General features: G+C 35.9%; 1 protein-coding gene across 2 annotated transcripts in view; it reads right to left on the bottom strand.

Moving 5' to 3' along the window:
• Positions 1-25760, bottom strand: part of ITPR2 (inositol 1,4,5-trisphosphate receptor type 2) — a 2416542-nt gene that overhangs the window by 561565 nt on the left and 1829217 nt on the right. For both annotated transcript variants that reach the window (XM_044087657.1, XM_044087658.1), the window contains exon 41: positions 7864-8120. In XM_044087657.1, the coding sequence (XP_043943592.1) occupies positions 7864-8120 (257 nt within the window). The remainder of the gene's footprint in view (positions 1-7863; positions 8121-25760) is intronic.

Below are 25760 nucleotides of genomic sequence, written 5' to 3'. Positions count from 1 at the left end.
GAAGTATCACAGGAAAGAACTACTGGTTTGTGGACATCATAGTACCTTAATGTAGTTGGGTTGGCAATTCGCTGTTTGAGGTTATTGAATGCTCATTGGTGTTGTTTTAACCATTGCCAGGCAACATTTTTGCATGTCAGCTCTCTTAAAGGCACTGATAACTCACTAAAGTCAGGGATAAATTTGCCCAGATAGTTAACCATACCAAGAAAATGTTGTAGGGCTTGGATATTGTCTGGGGCTGGCATCTCAAGAATGGCTGCTTTTTTAGAAGGGTCTGTTCATAAGCCTGTACTGGTAAATCAATGACCTACATAAGTAACTTCTGGTAGTCTGAATTTACATTTTAGAGAATTGAGCTTTAAATTCACTTCATGTGCTCTGTCCAGAACTTTCTTCAGGTTTCTGTCATGCTCTACTTCACCATTGCCTCCAGCCAGTAAATCATCAACTATTATTGCACACAGGTGCCTGAATAAAATTGCTCCATTGCACGCTGAAAAGACTTCACTTTATTTCAAAAGGCATCCTGAGGAATCTGTAGCTACCAAATGGGGTACTGAATATAGTCAGTAGTGAAGATATGTGATCAAGCATTACTTGCCAAAACAAACTCTTTGCATCTAAAACAGAAAAAAACAGTGCCATTTGGCATGAGGGTGGCAATCTCTTTGACTGTACGCATAGGCTGATAAGGTCTCTAATGCCTTGTTCAAGTTTCTTGGGTCAATGCATATGCTGATTTCATCTGATTTTTTTCTGATGAGCAGCTACCATGGAAGACACCCACTCAGCTGGTTCTGTGACTGGACAAATCACACCTTGCTGCACCATTTTATCTAACTGGACTTTAACTTTGTTGTGCATAGCTATTGGAACTCTCCTTGTTGGTCTGACCACTGGAATGACCTCTGGGTCTACTTTCATGGAGTACACAACTGAAAGTTTGCCTAGCTTGTCATCAAACATATCAGCATACTCTGAGAAGTGTCACTGAAACTGGAACATGTGCTTACATGATGGACTTCTTTGGTAACAAAAGGACTTTCATTCTCAAATTGTCTCTGAGACCTAATAATGACTGTGCAAGTCTTCTGACTACATAAAATTGTAAGCTAAATAGCATGAAAGCACTACTGAGCCTTCGGTTTGAATCTCTTCACCTCCATAAGAAACATGGTTTGCACAACTGGCCAAATTAAGTTGCTCACCAGCCCTCACTTTAGCAAATGATTCTGTTGACATTACATTAGACTTTGAACTACTGTCTACTTTGAGCTCTGTGGGCTTGCTATTGATCTGGACAGTACAAAATAATTCATTCTTTGCCAACAAATTTACTGAATTTACCTTTTCACTGACCACTGATACACCATCTACATACAAAGTAGGGTTGCAGCTCTCTACATGATCAACTTGCTTTTTTTGAGTAACCTTGCTTAATAACTGAATGAGGCTTGCTTGATTTAGAAAACTTATGAAAATTATTCCATGTTTTACACTTGTGGCACTGCTGACCAAATCTTAAGCACTTCTCTCTTTTAGACTCATGACTGGCACCACAATTATAACAGTTAACAATAAGACTTGTCTTGGGTTTTGCTGACTCACCCTTATACTGCACTGAGCATGCCTTTTTTACTGATCTAGTCTTGGAACTTGCTACAAAGCTACAGCGTTTCCCATGTAGACCCACAGGGGTGCAGCTGCCATGTGCTTAGGCTGTTTCTGCTTGCCATGTGTTGCATGCTGTCTACATTTGCTCTACAAGCTGTTGAAACCATGCCCTTATCACTTGCAAGCATACTTGTATGCCTTTTCGCGAACTCATGGATTTGACAAATCTCTATAACTTTACTTAATGTTAAATCTCTGTTACGAAGCAAAATTGTTCTTACTGCAGCACTATTAACACCACACACAAGCCTGTCCTTTATTAACTCATATTTCAAGCCACCAAATGTGCATGTTTTAGCCTTATTTCTGAAGTGAGTGATATAAGCTGCAAAAGATTCACCTGGCTTTTGGTCTCTTGTATAAAATAAGCACCTCTCTAATGTAACATTTGTCTGCAGGTTGTACATTTCTCTAAATTTACGTTTTAAGCACTCAGGGTCCTCCCTTGGTTCAGCTGGTACCACAAAATGGTGGTTTTCCCCGTCTCGTGCATATACTGCTGGTGCATACACAAATGAACACTTTCTTTCAATGGCTTCTGACCCAGCTAAGTTAAGCAAAATGAATGCCCTTGTATGTGCATATTTGTCAGAAAAAGCTGCTTGTATGAAAATATTGTATTCCTGCTCAAACTTTTCTGCTATATTATGATCAAACCCAAATGGACTAGCTCTGCAAAATGCCTCTGCCATATCAACACACAGCAACGAAGATGCTTAAAACTATGTACAAACATACACCCATAAATATATATGCCAGAAATTTATGTCAGTACTTGTAATTATGCAAAATAGCACAACAAACTTTAAAATAACTTTCTTCGTTAGTCACCTTCCCGGCGGATCACAATGGTGCGGAGTTCCACGGGTTGGTTTTCGGTGCCAGTTGCTGCCCAACTCGCCACACAGAAGGCACACTCACACGCACACCTAGGGCCAATTGCACGTTGCCAAATAAATCTGCATAGCACAAGAACACTTTGAAATCACTGTACTTTGTGAAACCACTCCTTATCAGTGTAGGAAATACTTTAAAATGATTGTACTTTGTGAATAAACTGAACACAGCAGAAGACACTCAGACTAAGAAACACTTCAAGATGAATGCACTTTGCAAATAAACTGTACACAGCACAAGAATCATTCAAAATGGCTGTACTTTGAGAAATAACTCTGTACATTGCAAGAAATACTTTGAAATAGTGGCACTTTGTGAATAAATGTACACAGCACAAGAAACTTTTTGAAATGGCTGTACTTTGACTGCACTTTGCACCCAGCAAACTCTTTTGAAATAATTGCACTGTAATAAAGCACATACTCTGCAAAGACTTTGCACACCCTGAGATACTTCAAACAACTCCAGTTATGCTTTCAATGGCTTCAGTCAATGCTAAATAGTTTCTGCCCAAACACGGTCTTTTACTAAAAGACATGCAATCGCCTTGCCCTTTAAGCTTAATTTGCCCTTTTATTGTACTCATGAAGCCCATTTAACCTCTTATCATGCTCATTACACTTTACCTACGCTTGTTTTACTTTAAACATGCTCGTTATACAAACCAAAGGTAATTCTGAGCCCCATATGTATATCTCTGCTAGTTTTATCAAATATTGTGGTTTAGAACATTTTGTTTAATTAATAATGTGTTTGTGCCTTACAAATGCTCCATTTCATTTTCTTTGCCAAATAAATCATTTGTGCATTTTTTTGTTACCTTAAATTTGTTTCAGGCCCTTTTGTATATCTGAGCTCTGTTTCACTCAACCAGCTTAATCTGCCTTCACCTTCAACTCTGCACCTCATGGCTTGAAGAAGTTGCTCATAATCTCAGTTGTAACACCATTGTTGCTCATCTGGTCAGGATAAAACAGACGAACATTCGTGGGTTCTGTTCAAGCAACTTTATTACACACAAACATCATGAATGAGGCTTAGTAACTTAAACTTAAGTAAACTTTCATACAGACTGACTACCACACTCATGCATGTTAACATTCTGGCTGTTCTCTCAAAATGGCACTACTGCCTGCACATGCTCACTATTTATATGCACATGCTTACATCTGGAAATGCTTCTTAAAGGTACAGACACACGCTCTGTTCTGCAGGAGGGGAAGGTGCAATCTCTGTTGGGTCATAGCTGTTCATCTTTGATTCTTGTCCTTGAAGTATTCCAGGATTCCCTTTTTGATCTAAGCATTTTTTTTTTCTTGTAATGGCTGTCTGTTGGTTTGTGTTAGGGAGAGAGACATTTTTTGGGGGACAGTTTCTGTTACAGGTCGTGCCTGGTAGCAAAACAACTATTTCTTTGACTGCATGGTCTTACCCTTCTTCTTCATCTTTTTAAACACTTATTCTGTGGGGATCCAAAAAGAAATTATTTCTCAAGTAGGGCATTAAGGAGTTTACCTATAACACGGTCTGTCAGGGGGGTGGGGCAATCCTCAGTTATCCGTGTCTACTTACTATTGACCCCAAAGCTGCCACCTTCAAGATGCATCAACAGCATCATAACTACATTTAGAGTGTTCTGCTACCTGGGTAGACAGGCTGCATAACTCTCGCACTGTTTCTCTCAGGGCTTTGTCTGGTGTTTCCCCAGCTTTGTTCTTTAAATGAGACAGTAGTGTTCTTTGGAATTTCAACCTGTACACTTGCTAACTGAGGGCCATGATGGCAGACGTGCAGACACCTTCTTCTCAAAGAGAACTGGTATCATACTTTCTCTGCCATTTAGAAGTGATTTGATTGGTTGGCACGATGATGGCAGACATGCCGACACCTTCTTCTCAAAGAGAACTGGTATCATACTTTCTCTGCCATTTAACAGTAATTTGATTGGTTGGCACTATCAGCATGTATGTCAAGTTTCAGCTCTTTTTTTTTTCCAATACTTTTGTTAAAGACAAAATAAGAGAATAAACACTGTCCAATGCATTGATCATACTGAACAGATAACGTTTAACGACAATGAAGCTAAATCAACTATTTACATTATTTCCAGAGGCCTGAAAAATGTTTGAATATTACAAATATTTTAAGAAAAAACTTTCAGTGAAGCAAACACATAATGATTAAACAGGGTTAAAAATCAGTTTAGAAAGTCTCAATTAGGTTTGAATCCTTTGCCCATGGGTTGTTAGTAAAACTATTTGGATATATTCTAAGTTCTTCAGTTTTGACTTCCTTGCTTATGGTTTCTTCTGCTAAAAACTCAGAGAGGTGGTAGAGGCCCATTTCCTTGTAATACATTTCCTGGTTACTGCTAATATTGTCCATAATAAGCATGAATTTGATTTATTCAAAGAAAATGTTTCAAAAATTAAGAAAAATTAAGTTTTAGTTAATGTGAAGTTATCTGAAAATAAAGATGAAAGAAAATCATCAACATCTCTCCAAAAATTGCTTAGTTTAGAGCAATAATAGAAAATATGGAACCAATCTGCTTGACATGGTGTTTGACATCTCAAGCAAATTATGTCATTTGATTTTTTTTTAATTTAGCAATTTTGTCAGGGGTTAAAATGTTCTGTGTAAAAACTTACAAATAAATACACTCCAATATTGGCTGCAAGAAGCCTCTCCCAGACAGGAAAACTTAAAATTCTATGTGGCAGGCCTTTAGTCATTGTGTTCCACTGCTTACTTGTTAAAATGGACCTGTAATTTAACAAAATGCTGTATAATTTGGATACGAAATTGTCAAACTGTTGGCCATTAAATAATGTTTCAGATATGATTTTAATTAAGGGAGGATGATCTAAATATGAACAGTTCTGAATAATTCTGCATAAGTCTTGAGAATAAGCAATCACACTTTGTAGTAATAACCAATCTTGCAGTGATAAGTTATAGTCTTTTATAATTTGCTGAGGTTTATAGTTTCTAAAATCTATTGTTTCCAACAAACAAAATTTTTGGGTTCCCATTCATTAAAGATGTTAATGTGAAGCTTATCTGGAAAGTTTTTTGTGATTTTAAAGGGGGTTATTAGGTCAAACAAGGATTTGATATCTTCTATCGAGTATATTATATTTTTAAATTTGTTAATAATGTTGTTTAGATAGTTTAGTTTTGTGGATTTTGTCACATTACATTGAACAGTGCGACTAAGAAGAAACCAGAATTTATTGGAGGGATGTTTGGAAGGAATATTACATGACAGTGAGTTTTCATTCTGTATTATAGCTATATGGAGATCTTTCCAATTTGAGTTGTAATTTGGATCAATTCAACTTAATGTACTTTTAAGTAATGATGCTTTGATAGAGGTTTCCAAGTCAAGGAATCTTAAAGCACCACCATCCCAAGATCTAATATGGTGCATATACACAATAATATTTTTGTTCAGGTACCATAGGAAATTTAATAAAGTTTTATTTAAGAGTTTAATATAATTATTCATTGGATGGGTGTCTAGAGCCAGAACAATATATACAATTTTTGGAAGGAGAGTCATTTTTAACAATTGCAGTCTGTGTTGAATGAAAAAAAACATATTGTTCCAGCTGCTTATGTATGTATAAGTTTCACATATTAAGCTTCACTTTGTTCTACCACTCTCAAGGTGAATTTCTTGACATCTACAATACAAACACATAACTTTGTTATGACCAAAGACTTGGGCATACTCCTCTCCTGTGTATGCATGTGTGTGCGCGTGCGCATCTGTACATTTGTGTGCAAGTGTGTACATCAAATAACAAAATGAAGCCCAATGGACTGATAGAAGGTAATATAATTTTATTCCATTAATGTGCTCATCCATAACATTACTTTGGACTTATCTGATGAAGTCCAAAGTAATGCTATGGACAAAATCACTAAATGAATAAAGTGGTGTTACCTTAGATTAGTCTGTTTAACTAATTTTTGTGATTTTTATGGTTATACTATAGCATACTGCAGTGGACGTTCTTGTCATACACGCAGACATACATACATACATGTGTGTATAGCTATATATATATATATATATATATATATATATATATATATATGTGCACAGACACACACATGTATATACCTTGTATGTACACACACATATCCACACAATAACATTATGTACGCATACAACATACATCTATAAATAATGTGCCTATAGCCTGTATGTGATATTGCTGTGTCGCAAAGGTAGCTTTATACAGGGGCAGGACAGTACATGGCGAAATGCTGTGTGCCTGCACATGTTGGAATTGTGGCTGAGGAAGTACAAATCAAGTCAGAAGCATTGTGCACTATGTTGTTAGTATATCTCTGTGGGTGTATAGCAGCACAACTTCTGTACACAGAATGTCTGCCTCTGAGCATAGGTATTACATACAATCATGCTGTTTACCACACGTATATCTCCTGCATTTCAACTTCTTTATTAGTGTGCAGCAACATACTACTTCTGCATCACTGATATGCAGCTGTAGTGGGATTCAAACCCTTAGCTTTTTTTCTGTTTTTTTTTTTTTTAGTACTAACCCTGAAAAGCAAGCACCCTTAATGTTCCAAGAATAGCATTACATCTTGTTAATTTACCCTTAACTCATCACAATTCTCAGTTTAACAAAAGAGTAAAATATCACATTCAGCCAAGAGCTGGTTAGGTTAGCTAAGACAAAAAAATGCAGGGAGACATTAAGAATATTTACAGTATTGTCTGCAGTTTTTATCAGAGTAAAATAAGACAATAAGTGAGAAGGTCACGGAAAAAACAATTGGTAAAAACAAAATGAAAACTCCAGCAAAGCTAGAACTTCCACTGAGTGACCTCCCAAACCTCTTGTGTCAGAGGCACATGGGATATATGCAAATGACCCTTATGAACATCAGGTGTTTCAGCTAATTGGTGATTCTGAAGGCCCATTACTTGTTTTGTCATTTTAATGGACAATTTCACGCCAATAAAGCCAACCCCCACTAGCTGTGGATATGCATATTTCGGCCTTGTTATGACATCGTCAGCACAGCTGAAACACCTGATGTTCATAAGGGTCATTTGCATATATCCCATGTGCCTCTGACACAAGAGGTTTGAGAGGTCACTCAGTGGAAGTTCTAGCTTTCCTGGAGTTTTCATTTTGTTTTTACCGAGTAAAATAACAGGAAACTCATAAGAATGAAAGAAGCAAAACACTTAAATATATGTCTTAAATGCTGCAATTCTGGCTTTTTATTATGAATGGCAACTACCTGGAGTTCCTTGTTATGGTTTTCACAAAGCAGCTGAAGGAATCTTAAAATAGGCTTCATGATTCCTATAATGGGGTTCATGTCTGCATCTTCCTTCTCTTCATTACATGAAGATCCACAATCCTGGCCCGAAGACAAGGATTCCAATTCTGGGTCGGTCTCCTTTCGGTATGCTGAATACGCTTTGGAGGTTGCAGCAGAGGCTTCTGTAAGCTGTTCTTTCATTTCTTCCTTTAACTGTATTCTTTGCTCATGTCCTGTAGTGTTTAACACAGGTTAAGTCATCAGTTTTAACAGAGTGGTAGTGTCACCAAGTACTGAGAAATTCCCACTATTTAAGCAGCATGGAATGAACAGAAAAAGGTAAACGAACAGTAAAACAACTACAGCATGCAATGTATGCTAGTCAAGGCAAATAAAATGACGGCAACAGAGAGGTGCTGTTGGAAGTCCTGATTTCTGGCACAAAGCTAAATGCTGACCCAACAGAAAAAAACTAATGACCATTGCAAACTAACAACCCCCACAAAAAAGAAAAAAAATGTGTATGAAGCAGAGCATATCTTAAGAAGAGCTCTGTACTACTATATTACAACATTAAAGGTAAAATGTGAATATCACAGTATTATGAACAGACAAAATGTCTGATAACAAAAATCTTAAGGCTCTGGATACATTTTTTAAAGTAATTGCTGGAATACACATAAAAACGGAATAAAAGCATCTGCAAGTAGGAGGTATGCCTTCATTATTGAATACATTTAAAGGCAAAGCTTTCTTTAATAACTCATTTTAGCAATTTTCAAACTTGAATGAGATCATCATACAATATCTGCATACAATTGAGATGCTAATAACTAATGTCTGTTACGTATCAGACAATAACTTTGCTTTATCTATTTTTGTTACTTTACTGGGAATGTCTGAGTTGGCAAATTAACCAATTTTCATTGGTGGCCCTGTGAGAAAAGCTGCCACTATTTAGCAAATGCCACAGAACTTGTGGCGTTCTATAACTCCAGCTGTGTCTTACTTTCACAAGTCTGACATGTGGGGGTATGTGATATTCTACAGGTAACCAATCTGATAAGTGTAAAGTATGCATTTCTACCAATAAGGAATTAGATGAAAAAGTTCTGTAAGACGAATCATGCTAAAAATATTGGATTAGTCTGATATTATGTTTTCATTGTACCATCAAGTGCCCACATAAAGGTACAGTAAATACAAAAACTATCTTGCGGTGACTAGAGTAATATCTTTTCTTGGTTATTCAAAATTTTCAAAGTTAAACATTTTATTTTTATTAGTCGCCATTAATTAACTCTCTCATTATGTCAATCTGGCGCTATGCAAACTGTTGTTGCACATTCTAAAGACAGCTGCAGAGATGCATGATAGCAACAGTTGGCCAACTGCCAAGCCAATAGAATCATGAAGCATATCTGCAGTTCTGGGTGGATTGGCCCAGGACAGGTCACAGCCATTCAGTTCCTGTAGACCTAACATGAGAAACATGAACACAGCCAATAAAAAAAAGAAAGGAAGGAAGGCACAACAGTAGGAACAGAGTTAAAATGCTGTTTTTATATACTTAGAAAGGTATCAAAATAACAAGCATTGCATTAACATGAATTTTCTGAAGGATATAAAGTCTGAAACTCACTTCTGTTATTATTTAATGACTGCAGTCCTCAATACTGCCCTTACATATTAGAAAGATGCCAGGAAAAACAGGTTTTGCATTAACATGCATTTTTTGAAAGATACAACATTTAAACCTCAAACGATTTGCAAGAAAACCACATACTTCAGGTGGAATATACCAAAAACAGGAGGCTAAATCAGAGACATTCTGCAAAATCAGGGTAAACTGAAAGCAATGTTTGAGCTGGGACAGTGCTGTGTCTGTGTTTCTAAATAATCATTTGCATATGTGTGTGTGTGATGATGTGTAATACAAATACACTTTTGTGTATGTATTTACAGTTATGTAAGAGTTTATTTAGTTATATGTCCAAAGATGTGCATATATACATATATATATATATATATATATATATATATATATATATATATATACTACAAGAAAATCTCAGCCAAGATAGAGTTTTCAGTGTGTGTGATACCTTAAACCTCTGATAATGGATGCCCATGGGACATATGCAAATGACTGCTTAAGAACATCAAGTGTTTCAGTTACATGGCATCTGAATGCCCATGACTTTTTAAGTCTTTATGGATACATTTAGGCCAGTAAAGCCAAAGCCCACTAGCTGTGGACATGCATGATTCCGTCTTTTTATTGACCTTAACAGCACAGCATAAGTGGATTCTTTGGATGTACTTTAGAAACACAGGGTCTTTAAACCTAGCTGATGCCCATAAACATTAAGGTGCCTGCAAAGTATCCCAACTAAAATCCAAGTCAAAGGGTAAAAAGGTCACAAAGACAAACCTTTTTTTTCTTGCAGTTTGTACTGAATGAACAGTCAATCTAGAGTTTTCACATGTTTGATATCTTACTCCTACTATAATGGAGTCCATGGGATATGTACAAATAACCCCTTAAGAACAGCACATGTATAGCTATGCTTTACAAACACATGATCTGCCCATAAGCATTTAGGTGCCTGAAAAATGCGCGGGTGTGTGTGTGCATGGGTGTTAACGCTCATACATGCTCACATTTACATATACACAAGGATGTATGTATGTTTGCATGTCATGGGATCTCCTTAAGTAGACATACCCTTAACACTTAAAACTGCTGACCCAAATGGGGTTGTCAATCAGTAAGAAAATGTGATTTTATGTAAAATTCGGACTACATGCCATATTAATATTTCTGGTAAGAACTTAACCGAGGAGGACTTTACCTGATATTTTATACCAGCAAATTAAAGTTTATGAAATACTGCAAAACCTGTCAGTGATACTTGGTGTCTAACTATCCCCACTTTTTAGACATTTGTACTTCATAAGAAATATGCATAAATATTATATTGATGCATATATGTCAGGGAGTATCCACCTAGTATAACTGTAAACATTATTTCACAAACTTAGTCAGCACATGGAATAGGAATGCCTTCTGACCTGCATAAGGTTGGCAGTAAGTAAAAAAATATAATTTTATTTTTATGCCAAAATGATAGATATATGCAATATTAATATTTCTTTTAATAACTTGACCAAGACAGAGTTTATGGTAGTTTCTGATGTAGTTGAATGATTACATAATTTCTGAAAAATTGTCAAAGAGAACTGGTATGCAACTATCAGTGTTTTGCAGATAGTTATACGTTTTTAGCAATACATATGATACTAACACATATTCATATTTTATGTAAGAGTCTGAGGCATTGTCCATATAGTAGCATGGGGGGAAAGCATTTCCCAGGACAAACTATCATAGATCAGGAATTTCTGCGGTCTCAAAAAACAATTGTTAGAAACTAGGAAAGGGAAATGTTTTTAAGTCAAAGATTTTTCAAGTTAACTTACAAATATGTGGCATATTAATATTTCTGTTAATAACTTGACCCAGATAGAGTATGTTATGTATGGAACTTCATGGTATCACATAAAAGGTCACTTAATGCTACAAAATTTGTCACAGATGCTTGCTGTCTGCCTACTACTAATTTTCAAATATTTATACTTGTTTAGTAATAAAATATGTACATATGTATAAATATCTTATCTCTGTAAATATTTCAGACATTCTTCACCTAAATATATTGTGGAATGGCACTTCACATGCCAAGGAATGACTCTTCACATAAATAGGGTGCTTGGTACTGGACATATTTGAGTTATTTTTCAGAAATAGCATGAATATATGTGACATGTTAATAATTTTTATTAATAGATTGTACCCACAAGGTGTTTGCATGGTATTGCAGCTAAGCAAATGGTAAAAAGGCCACATAGACAAACCATTCAATAAATACTTCAAGAGATACTTTGCCAAGCTAGAAACTTCACTGGGTAAAAACCTTACACTGCTTGTAGTGGAGGTCCATGTGATATGTGCAAATGACCCCTTAAGGGCATAGCCGTGTTTCAGCCGCATGGCTTCTAAATGCCCATTACTTTTTTTTCTTTAACTCTTTATTGGTACATTCAGGTCAATAATGCCAAATCCGACTAGCTATAGAAACATATTGATAGTTGGGGTCTATCTACTATGGTTACAAAGACATTACTAGTTGTTTGTGTAATGATAATGGAATTTTCATATTATAAAATCACTGTTACGTCTGGCTGACATATTAATATCACTTGCCGCACTACTAATTTGTAGACCTTGCGTTTCAGCTTGTTTGGCATTCTTCTGTTGCACACTACCCCTGACATTTTGTGTCAGTTAGCTGCAGCCCCTTTGATTTTAGCTTTGACCTCCTCATTCAGACTTCCATTCTCCTCAACCTCCCTTCCTAGATACTGCTGCCATTACTACTGTTTTAACTGTACTCAGTTTTATTCTGTGTGCCTTCATATCTGCATTCCATTCTCCTATCATTTGCTGACATTCTTGTTGACAGTCTGCCTCTAATAACACATCATCTGCATACAGCATCTTTGTTTATCTGCCCCCGCCAACTTCTTTGCTAATGCAGTCCATCAGCAGTATGAATAGCAGTGGGCTTAGAGCTGAACCCTCAAACACATCCACTCCAATGCAAACTGCTCTGTAACTCTGAACAGTGATTGTCCCCTACAAAATAAGTTTAAAAAACAAGAGCTATGTTGAACATTCAATGTTCTCCTGTGTTTTTGGTATTTTTGTTTTTTTCGTCTCTCACGACTCAGCAATGCGACTGTTTAGATTTCAGTAGGGAGTTGGAATAGCTCAGTGCTTCGGCTCTTTAAAGCATAGCAGCTCAAATTATGGTTTTATAATGCAGAAGGTAGTTTTTGCTCTCCACTCACAAATATGAGACCCCTCATTATATACTAGATCACCTGGAGGGGACCTTGTAAAACATAAGTCTCTTCTTAGACATCATATACCGAGTTTGGCCCATATAAGCATAGTCCTCCTTGACGAGATCAGAATTTGACAATGACACAAGGATAGGCTCTCTCCTCCTTTTTTCATATGTGGGAAACAAGAGATGGTGGAAGTTTAGATTGGTGCCAAGGCCAGGAAGTTATGTATGCAGAAATCTCAGACATTCTTCTGCAAAGTAATCTCAGATAACGTAAGTTGAAGTTAGAGCTAAAGGATCTTGCCTCACAGTGCTTTGCATAGGGCAAAATGACCCAGAAGCAACAAAGAGGGTGGAAACCAGGAGGAGAGGAACCAAATGTATAGAAAAGCCCTCAGATAGAAATACTGACAAAACAATGGAATTAAGAAGCTTATGTACTTTTTACAAAGGTGCCATAAGAGAAAGAATAGATGGAGATCTCCATTCACCAACTGCAGGTGCTTAGGATCCAGCTGCTCGTTCCTCAGATGCGTCCCAAATACTTGCCTCCATGGATGAGTTTGACTTAAACTAAGGTCCTGATTCATGACAGACAAACAAGGGCTTCATCACAGCCTCAATCTCCAGACCTCAGAGGACTGGCAGAGACTGTAAGGTTTTGTGTACTCTGTCTATTTCCCTCATGTCAGGGTGTTTGTTTTTTTTTTTTTTTAACTTTAAATTATTTTTTATCTACAAATGTCAAAGGCAATCTGAAAGGACAAAGAATAATTACTGCAAATCCAACACAAGCAAATAATTTTTATATTTATGTTTGTCACTGCCTTTTCAACTATGATGCAGTAAATCTGATTAAATGGCTCCACCAAGTACTCTATGAAAAATCAAGAAACCAAGAAGCCATGGCCAGCAACAGTTTAAAATATCTGGGGTTAAGTGCCTTAATTTAATGGATGCAGGGAAAAACATGAACTCTTACAAGTGCAACAGAAGTGAGTTTATACCACCTTTCTGCAAATCTTTTGAAATTTCCTAGTGAATCACTTTCCATTGCAGTAGTCTCCTTAACTAATAAGTAGCTGAAGAGTCTGAAGAAAAAAAGTTAAGGCGCATGAAGATTTAATATCTGTATCACTATCAGTGTAAAATCCCATTCTGCGCTGCTTGAGCAGTTTACTTAGTCATGTAAAGTCAGCACGATTTGCAAGGTTTAGAAAACAATTTTTAGGATAGTTATGCAATGACCTATTTAAAAAAAAGAAAGAAAGAAAGAAAAGAAGATCTAAACTTTAACTTTGGACTGGTGCACATGTACATTTACATGCATTTAAGTGAATTAGGCCCTATGGAGAGGCAAGTAGTATCATTTCTGGTAATCAAGTGAGCCAAGGGAATTAGAGCTTAGTAATGTGCCTTCTTTAATTTCAAAATGACACAGAGCTAAAAAGGTTTAAAAATGTAGACAATAAGGCAACCAAAATCTGGTCTCTGTGACTTGTTTCCTGTCGGAATTTTAAAATGTCAAGATGAACTCTGGATGTCGTGGATGAGCAGACTTGCTCATCATGTGACTTCATTTCATGGTGAAGAATGCAGTACATGTCCAGAACACACTTGTTTTAAAATGGAACTATGTCATAAGTAAAGTCATAATATGTTTCTCCACAAAAGTGACCTTTTCTGTCACAGGAAAGATGTTGTCACTACTTCAAAATACAGACACGTGAAATGACACACTACTCGCAGACAGAAGCGCATCTGCTAGAAAATTACAGATTCAGAGAGAAAGCCCTGTACCTGCAAGTACTAACAATGGGGCCAAGCAGTAATTAATTAGTGTAGATTTGTGTTATTTAATTCACTACAAACATAAACACTAAACTCAATAAACATCATATTTTATTGAGTTGTTATATATCACAACTTATTTCTCAGAAAGTAATATTTGCTGGGAATTTAAATGAACAGCAAAAACACAGTTTTAACAAATTTAGACTGATGCCCACATATTTGACATGATGTTTCTTCCTTCCTGTTAGTTTGATTAATGTATAATCTGTTGTTTCCTTTTTATTAGGTCATGCAATGTACAATATATGCTGCAGCAGCCAACCTGTCTTCTTTTGAAAAGATTTATCAAAAAACGTCAAAGGTATTAGAGAGGTATGGACATTTATAGGTAGGTTTAAATTAAGATATGAATGACCACTAGAACTTGAAAAAAATACAATATTTTGAAGGCATTCAGTTCAGATCTGAAGTGTAACTATGAGTTCACTTCAGTGTGACTAAAATAAGCTGCACCAAAAATACACATATAATTACCCCATTCCCAAAAGACTTGCTCTCAGTGTAAGTGACCACTTAGGCTGAAAGCAGGTGTTTTGGAATGTGGTCCCCACAGTAAGCCTTTTTATACATAGGCTTTACTCCAAAGCAAGCCATTTACACCAAGCAGATCTTTCAGAAGCTGGACAGACTTACCCTGAAAGCAACTCTTTTGGAATCTGGCTCAGTGTCACTATGACTCCAGCCCAGCAGAGTAACTAAAGCTGGTAAAAGTGAGATATTCTCTTCCTTTGGCTATTGTGGTGGCACAAAAAATGTTTTTTTTATTAAAATTCAGATGCAAGTCATTTTCTTTTGAAGTTAAGAAAGGAATTTAAGCATGTTTTATAGGGAAGTATTCTAGTATAATTCCTTGACAATTTGATGGCAATATGTCAAATTCATTTGGGGATAACAACTGCTTCTATTCATCCATATCCATCTTCCTATAACTTCCATTTTTTGTTTTTTTATAAAGTTGTGGGGATAATGAAGCCCACCCCAGTAAACAATGGGAGCAAAGTACTAAAAATTGATTTTGTACAGGGTGCCACTCTATTGTAGAATAAACACACATATACAGACAACTACATGCAGCTTAGAGAACATCAATTCACCAACTGTGTTAGGAATCCATAGCCCTCAGAGAAAGACCACATGAACAAAGGGAAGACATGCAGACTCCACATAAAAGGCATCCCGGGCAACTATTTTTTTTCTCAAAATTGTTTTTATTTTTCAAATACATTTGAATGAATTCCATATTATTTATACACAACATATTAAATAACTATGCACACTATTTACATTAGCCTGACACTATAACAGATCTTAATGTATACAGCTACTTTATAAGTATGTCCAATCCAATATCAGAGAGACTGATCAATTATTGTACAGTGTCAATCAACGATAAGACTTTTCCCCAAGGGTTGTTGATAAACAGCTTTGGATAAATTCTTAGTTCTTTAATTTTAATTTCCACTAATGCTGTGGTCTTCAGTAGGCTGTAGAAGTCTTCCAAAGTTGGTATTGTGCTTGTATTCCATCTTCTTGTTATACACTTCCTTGAAATTGCAAGTATAGTCCATACTAAATACATGTTTGACCTATTCAAATGAGGACATTTGTTCACTTTTAATAATACAAGAGCTTTAGTTAAATAAAATGATTAATTAAATAAAGCATATATAAAGTTATTAATACCATTCCAAAATGGCTTCATTTTAACACAATCAAAGAAAATGTGGTTCCAATCTGCATTGTGTACTTGCTCACATCTCCAATTCCTTTTATGGAAGAACTAATTTTACTGATTCTGTCTGGGGTTAAGAATACTCTGTGCAAGCATTTCCAGTTAAAACTTTCCAGTATTGTGTAAAGGATGTACATTTTATTGCTAATAAGATATTTGTTTTAATATCTTCAGTTAACTGTATTGAGTATCCTTTTGTTATATATTTCCAATATGAGGTTTTTGGTATTGTTTTATAGTTTATCAATATTTTGTAAAATTTTGAAATACTGTTTCCCATGTCAAAGTCATTATATATATGATTTCATATATGTATTTCGTAAATTTAGGTATTTCTTTAAATGAAGAATTGTTAATTATTCTACTTAAATCTTGTGCATATAGTTTCATAGTTTCATAGTATAGTACTAGGCTATCTGCCCTGGGGCATTTGTAAGCCTAGCCATAGTGATGTGGCTTTTGCCACCCCTTGAAATGGTACAAAAATGTACAGAATAAATCTAGAATACTGTGCCTCTGTCTAGTAGTGACACAATGAAGGTCCCCTTATATAATATAATTAGTTTACTGTGCCCCTGTCTAGCAGTGACACAGATGTGACCCCTGGGGTAAACTTACGATCTCCCATCCACTCATCAAGATTTCTCTTGAAGAGAGTCAGTGAGGGGCTCTGCCTAATACGAACTGGGATCCTGTTCCAAAGCATGGGAAGCCTCTGGGTTATGAATCTATGACAGAATACTTTGTATGTTGTTTTTATTATTTGCATATCTAAAACTTTTAGTTCTTTGCTACATTGGAGCCAACAAACAAATCCTTTCTGTTCCCAGGAATTAATAATTTCTCTATATATTTTATGTGGACATTTCTTTGTGACTATAAATGGTGTTAAAAGATCAAACCAGATTTTTAAATCTATATTTGCATTAATAATTTTCCTAAATGAATCAATGCAATAATTAATCATACAAGTTTTAGTGGGTTTAGTTATGTTATATTACATACCAATACATAATATGTGCCGTGGCAAATTGTTTTTATCTGTTATTTGAAATTTTTTTGTAAATCAAATTCATTTATTGATATTACAGTTAGTAATTCTTTCCAATTTCCAATTTGCAGACTAATTTGGACTTATCCAATCTGAGATTGTTTTAGGTACTGATGCTTTTATATATGTTTCTATATCAGGAAAGTTTAATCCTCCCTCTTTCCATGGTCTGATATGATGTATTAAAGCTATTCTGCTTCTTTTGGGAAACCATAAAAATTTTATTAGGCATGAATTTATTTCTTTAAGTATAAAGTATATTCCCTTCTGGTAACAGTTGTATTACCAAGGCTATATATAGGATCTTGGTCAGTAAAACCATTTTAATTAACTGTAGTCCATCTTCAAATGTTAATATTATTTTGTTCCACTTTTCCACAGAGATTTTAATTGTATTGATGATATTATTGTAGTTTTTTTAAACTAATTCATTATTATCCTTGCATAACTCAATTCCTAGATATTTTAAGTTAGATTCTTGTTTCCCTATGATGTGAACCCCCTTAGTCTGCAGTTCATTTTTTATTTAAAAATAAAAACATTTGGATTTTGATTTATTAAAATGGAGTCCTGAAGTCATATGAAATTTGTCAATTAATATATCTAATTCTTCTAATGTCTCTTTTGTATTAGACAATGTTAGTAATATGTCATCAGCAAATAGCATTACTTTAGAATTGCATTGTTCATAAACACCTATTCCTTTGACTTTATATTGCTATGAATTGAATCTGCCAATATTTCAATAGCCAGAGCAAATAGAATCAGTGACATGGGACATCCTTGTTTAGTGCCTTTTGTAATATGCATAGATTCAGAGGTAAAAGGACCTAACTTGACATACGCTAAATTATTTGAATATAAATTCTTTAGGAAATGAACAAAGGATGCAGGAAATTCAAACAGCAATAGGATTTTGAATAAATAATCCAAATTTAGGGAATCAAAGGCTTTCTCTATATGTAAGCCAATTACGACTGTTTCTTTATTTTCTTAACATAATCTATAAGACAAATTATCCTTTTAATATTGTCGTGTGTGTGTGTGTGTGTCTCTATGATATATAAATCCAGTTTGATCGTTATTTATTGTTTTGGATAGTGGTATTTTCATTCTGTTAGTTAATATTGTCATAAATATCTTATAGTCATTATTTAATAATGATATAGGTCTATATGAGGTACAGAGGTTTGGGGATTTGTTTTCCTTTAAGATTGGTGTGATTAAGGAATATCTCCAAGAGGGTGGTATTAAAGTTTGTGACTGAATTTCTAATAGTTTTATGGAAGAGGGATAACATCTTTGAAGGAAAAAGTTTATATATTTCCATATTTATGCAATCTATACCTGAAGCTTTATTATTATTACCCTCTTTTATTCTATCTGTAATTTCTTTGTAGGATATGGGTGCTTGCAGATCTAATTTTAATTTTTCTGTTTTTCTTTCTATTAGAACATTTTTTCATCTAGATTTAATTGATCGATATGTATATTTTCTTTTTGGAAATGTTCCATATAGTGATTTCTGCAGGCATCAAGAATGTCACCTACATCTGAAACAATTTTCCCTTTCTTTTCATGGAAGATACTTTTAATGTTATTAGCTTTTGATTGTATATTGATTCTTGTGGATAAATTGTGTAGATATTTGGGAGAAGTGGCCAAGGTATTATTTTTATTTTTTCTAAAGCTAAACTAGTTTTATGTGTTAGAATTTCATTGTATTTATTGTTCAATACTTCTACTTTCTTTTTCATCTCCAAATGGTTTTGATTTTTTTCAACTTTTACTGACAAAAGTTTGGATTATAGATTTAGTAATTCAGAATCCCATTCTCTGATTTTTTTTTTATACCAAGTTAGGGTTTTACCACTTCTGTAAGCTTTTAATGATTCCCATATCATTATTTTATTTATCTCTGTGCTGTCATTAATATCTAAGAAGAACTGTAATTCAGATAATAACCAGGGTATGAACTCTTTAATTTTAGTTATACATATGCTGGAATTTTGGAGTTAAAGATGAATGGTTTGTACCCATTTTGAAGTTTTAGTATCAATGTATTGTGGTCTGAAAAGGGGCAGGGAGTGATTGAGAAATTAATGATTTTAGAGTGCAAGTCACGGGCAGCAAATATTTTATCTATTCTAGTTTGGGTTCCAAATCTGTGATCTTGATGGGAAAACAACAAAGATTTATCTTCTTTAAATTTGAAAATATTAGCCTCCCCATAGATGCTGCTGTGCTTGCTAGTGTGTTAGTGACCATTCGTAGCCATTATTTAAGGGTTCATCCCACCCATCAAATACCTACATCAGTTAAGAAGAATCGCCTAGAAAATAGTGTGGACCCAGCAAAGAAGTATGAGAGAACCATAGCCTGAAAGTAGTGAATACCATTCGTAGCCATTATTTAAGGGTCCCCCCCGCCAATCAAAGAAGAATCACCCAGAAAATACTGTGGACCCAGCAAAGAAGTTTGAGAGAACCATAGCCTGAAAGTAGTGAATGTATGTTAACTTTCATGGTTTAGTGTACTTTACATAGTATACTCCCTTAAGGACAGCTGACTGACTTTAGTGTGGTCAAACGCTGCATCACAGATTAGCGGCAGGCATCACCCCCCCCCCCGCATATATCTGTTACCTTCATAGTTGTACTGCACTCCTTTTCCTCTATAATCTAGAGTGCAACTTTGACTCTTCCTACCCATCCTGCCCACACTCCAGCTCCCTGAATTACAAAACACATCTCTGATATACTGACTCTTTTGTTTGAATTTAGTCCAAGGTAAACACTTAATGTTTATAGCAAAGGCTGTCTATAATATAGCATAGCGACTCCCGCTTGCATTGGATACAGCTTATTAATGCTATGATTAGTTAGAATGTTGATGAATGCATCTTGTACTTATTAGATAAAACTTGACAGTTAAGTCCTTGTAAACCACTTTTTGTGTGCTCAACGTTTGGCTTGGGTCATTGGTCTAAATAACTGCAAATTAAAATTCTGCTTGACCTGCAAGGGTAAACAGAGGTGGAGACAAATCCAGCCTCCTCTCATTGCACTGAGATATTTAAATGTACTATCAGATACCACAGCTCCACTTGGCTTACTATTTCATGGATATTTCTATGTTAGGGACCTTGCAGTTTCTAAATTGGTCTTGCTGTTTGATGACTGCACTGTTTAAGTAAGATAAGTGAACACCACCTGAACTGTTTTTTTTTTTTTGCTGTTTATAAGGTGAAGCTACTTAAATATAATACCTGAATGACCAACTTGCTGTGCTAGAACCTTGTATGCCTATGGTAGTAGTGCAAAAACAAAAAGAAAGCAAATTTTGAACAAAAAGCCTGTCCTAGCCTGTATGTAAACACCCTGAGTACTAACTATCTCTTTCCCTCCTCCAGGCCATTCATAGGCATTATTTAAGGGTTCACCCCGGCCATCAAATACCTACATCAGTTTAGAAGAATCACCGAGAAAATACTGTGGACCCAGCAAAGAAGTTTGACAGAACCATGGCCTGAAAGTAGTGAATATATGTCAACTTTCTTCATTTAGTGTACTTTACATAGTATACTTCCTTAAGGACAGCTGACTGACTTGTGTGATCAAATGCTGCATCACAGATTAGCGGCAGGCATCACCCCCTATATATCTGTTACCTTCTTAGTTATACTTCACTCCTTTTTCTCATTAATCTAGAGTGCACCTTTGCCTCTTCCTACCCATCCTGCCCACACTCCAGCTCCCTGAATTACACAACACACATCTATGATATACTGGCTATTTTGTTTGAATTTAGTCTAAGGTTACTTAACTGCCACATACTTACCTTCCACCCATCCAGGATACATATTGCAGTAATAGGCTCCCAAACTCTCCAGTGTCTTGGGACTACTGGCTCTGCCCTGCTCCGTTCGCTATGCTCACTCAGCTCCCCTACCCCCATTCCCACCCACCCCATATCAATTACATTTATAGTTATACACCACACCCTCTATCAGTCCCCTCCCACCCAATTAGAGTTTCACACCACACACATCACTAACAAACCAACATCCTTCACCACATCCTTCCTATCACTCATTATTAGTATATCAAACCCACTTACTTTAAGTTACTACCCTTAAACACTCTTCACCAGACATGATGAACTATAAACAACAGTCCCACTTAATAAAAGCATTACTCTATCTATGTACCATCATCATCTTTCTCCTGTTCTCCTACCTCTCCTCTTACCACACTCAACTACATATCACTACCCCCCACAATGGCAAACCAAACCTCTAGCCACTCTCCTGAAACTTTGTAACTTCCCTATCACACCACTAGACCTCACCTCATCTAGATCAGTCTCTTACTCCCACTACAAACTGTCTGAACTAACCCTCATTCCTCATTAAGACACACTAAATTACTACACTAACTGTATTTTCACCTGCTCCACAAACTCATTTGCTGTTGTGACATTCACCCTAATCCAGGGCCCACCACAACACCCTACACAGACTCTAATCAGCCAAACCCCCTATACTATAGACCTACCTCCTCTCTCCTCTTCATTAACATAAATGCAAGAAGTATACTTAACAAAATCCAGGACCTTCATGTCCTTCTAGCTGTATATAAACCAGAAATAGCAGTGCTAACTAAAATATGGCTTAAACCTGAACACCATAATAATGAGGTTACAGCCCTTGGCTATAACATAATACACAGAGATAGAGTAGAGAAAAAGGGAGGTGGCATAGCGATATTGTTCCAAAATCATCTCACCATTGAAAAAATTGATTATAACACCCATGAAATCAAAGATGTTGAACTAATCCTTGCCAAATTAAAACTAAACTCAAACAAACATATCATTATTGCAGGTGGCAACATTCCACCAGGCAATAACATTACTATAATGGAAAACCTGCTAAACTGGATCTCAAATTCAATGCCACAAGAAACTGTACTATTAGGTGACTTTAATATTGACTAGGTGAACTGCTCTAGCCACACTCCAACTACCCACATTAACCTCCATAGATTTACCCAAATCCATAGATTTACCCAAATTATATGCACCGCAACCAGAACAGACAAGACCTCAAAACGTGAATCCATCTTAGACTGGATTCTGTTATCTGACCCCACTCTAGCATGGCACTCTGGCTGTCTACCTGACAGTCTAAGTGATCATCAACCAACCTACCTAATTTTAACAGACTCCATTACATAAGCCAACCCAACCTCAGAGTAATACGTAACAAAAAGACCTTTAAAATAACTGACTTCATCAATTCACTACAAAGCTGTAATTGGACACCCTTAAAACTACTAATTCTAGATGACATCATACAGTACTTTAACTCCACTTTCCTGCAAACCCTAAACTGTCATGCCCCCTCTAAAACCGTAAGACTAAAGCTAACTATGTCCCATGGCTAACTAAAGATACAAAGACTACAATGAAAGAGAGGGATCTGGCCTGGAGTCAATATCAAAAGAACAAAACCAGTAATCTGAGGCAAACCTTCCAAGAACTTTGAAACAAAGCCAAAAAACAAATCAAACTAGACAAAAGTAACTACTACAAAAACATGCAGGAAAAATATGCCAACACCCTAAGAAATTTTGGGCTACAATAAATGGCATAATCCACCCATGTAAAGCCACCACCCCAACACCAGTACTACCAAACAACCATGACAACATTCCCACACAATTTAACAAGTTCTTTACCGAAACAGTCCAAACCCTTACCAATGCCCTCAATACCACTAGCAGCCCTATACCAGGTGCTAGCAAAACCCACCCTACTACTCAAAACAATACCACCAACTTTTCCCTACACCCTGTACCCACTAAAATTATTTCAAAGCTCCTTAAGAAACTCAAACCAACCACACTAGCTGCTGACACCCTATCAGCCGAATTTCTTCAGATAGCAGCAGACGCCATAGCCTATCCCGTGTCCATCCTCAGAAACAGGTCACATGCAGAATTCAAAGTCCCCACCCTGTGGAAAACATCACACATTATTCCACTGCACAAAGGGGGAAACTCCTTAGAACTCACCAACTACTGCCCAATCGCAATACTCTCACCTTTATCCAAGATATTAGAGAGAGTTGTACATTCCCAACTATTTTGGTACGTCTTACAAAACAACTTAATCTCCAAAACTCAGCATGGCTTTAGACCATCCCACAGCACCACCACAGTATTACTATCATTTATAGATATAGTTAACCACAAAAGAAACAAAAGACTATTTGTATCTTCCATTTTCTTAGACTTATCTAAAGCCTTTGACATGGTAGACCATAAAATTCTTCTCCAAACTTTATCTACCTTAAGCCTCAGTCCCTTAACTATATCATGATTTACTAGCTAGTTATCTGGTTGACAGCAAGCAATCCTATGGCATGACCAGCTGTCCCCCCTGCTACCAGTATCCATAGGTGTCCCTCAAGGATCCATCCTTGGCCCACTACTGTTCTCACTATTCACCAACCAAATCAATTCACTCAAAGCATCAGTAGTACAATCCACAGATGACACCACCCTTATAAGTGCCACCCCCATCTTAAAGGAACTGCAAATCCTCACCCAAAACACTTTTACTCTAGCTGAAACATGGTTCCTAAACATCAAACTTATTCTTAACCCCCCAAAAAATAATTAATTCTTTTTGGCCCAGGTTATGCTCCCCCCTCAACAACACTTTCACCATTCACTCCAAAGATAACATTCAAATCACTCCAACTGCACACACTAAACTCTTAGGTGTAGAAATAGACAATAACCACAAATTTGACATCCATATAGCACAAACCATTAAGAAAGTTAATAAAAAACTAGGACTTGTCTATAGGAACAAACACTTTTTAACTAAACAAACCAAAGTTACTATGGCAAGAACTCATCTCTTATCCATACTTTGCTATGCCTCTCCCATCCTTACTAATCTCCGCCAGAGTGATTTGAACAAAATGGAATCTTGTTATAACAAAATAGCCAAGTTTGCTACTGAAACCTCATACAAATCCCACCACTGTCTCGCCCTTAACCAACTCAATTGGCTCAAGCTACCTCAACTACTTCTGTATAATCAACTCACAATAGCGCATAATCTCTTCTACCTTCCAGAAACCCCCCCCTGCAGTTCAAAATATAATTAACCCCCACATTCCTACCAGAACCTTAAGATCTAGTTCTCAGAACCTAATAAGTGTTATCAGACACAAAAATTATGCTGGCAAATCACTCTTTACCTGCACTATTGCCAAATTCTGGAACTCAGTACCTAGCCAAATAACCTCCACTATTCAATTTAACTCCTGACCACCCGCTTCTCAAACAATTGGCTTTTTTCATGCTACTCCCCAGGTTAATTTGCGCCAATACCATGTTCAATGATTCTACTAAAGGTCCCCTAATTCCTTTCACTGTAAAGCTCAATAATCACTGGTTATTTCTATAATAAAATATTGAGAGTACTCATAACTTAGAAAGACAAAAAAAAAATTCTTGTTTTTATATTTTATAATCTATATAAACCCTACTACTAGAATACTGTATTATGCCCTTACTAAAGGAATTGCTAATCTATACATAACTTTCTGTTGAACCTATATCTCTGTATGATATTCTTGTGTAATTTCTTTATGACATGCTATTGGAGCTTTTCTCTCCGGGCCTCCGCTGAAAATGGATATGTGTCCAGTCGGACTTTCCCGGTTAACAAATGTAAAATAAAATTAATAAATAAAATCTACAAGATGAAATGATTTTACCCACTTGTTTAAAGCTTTGGATAAAGCAGATGTATGCAGAGGTCTTTTGTAGTTTCAGAAATATCAAATATACAGCCAAAATCCCCCCCCCCCCTAATATTAAGTTGCCTTTATAATTATTGGAAATTAAATCCAAGTATTTTTTAATGGTTCCTGTTCAATGCCTGCGAATCAGTATAAATTGGCTAGGGTCCATTTTCTGTTATTATATTTAACTATTACTAATGCCATAAGGCCTTCTTTATCTTCATACTTATAAATGATTTCTGGGTTAATCAAATTAGTTTTCCATAAAATTGTTACCCCTTTTGTCTTATAAGTGGATTGCGTCAATATCAAATACTCCTTAGGATTCCATTTGTAACTGTCATTTATTTTAAAATTAGTTTCTTGAAGGAAGATAATTTGTGCTTTGTTCAGTTTTAAATATTTCAGTAGATTTAATCTCTTGCTAGGATTGTTTAAGCCATTGGTATTTAAAGATAATAAAGTTAAATCCATCTTAGGTTATTTAGACTATGTATT

This window comes from Protopterus annectens, chromosome 11.part0 (assembly GCF_019279795.1).
Source record: "Protopterus annectens isolate FY-2018-M chromosome 11.part0, PAN1.0, whole genome shotgun sequence".
NCBI classification, from domain to species: domain Eukaryota; kingdom Metazoa; phylum Chordata; order Ceratodontiformes; family Protopteridae; genus Protopterus; species Protopterus annectens.
This window is presented reverse-complemented; position numbering and strand designations above follow the sequence as displayed.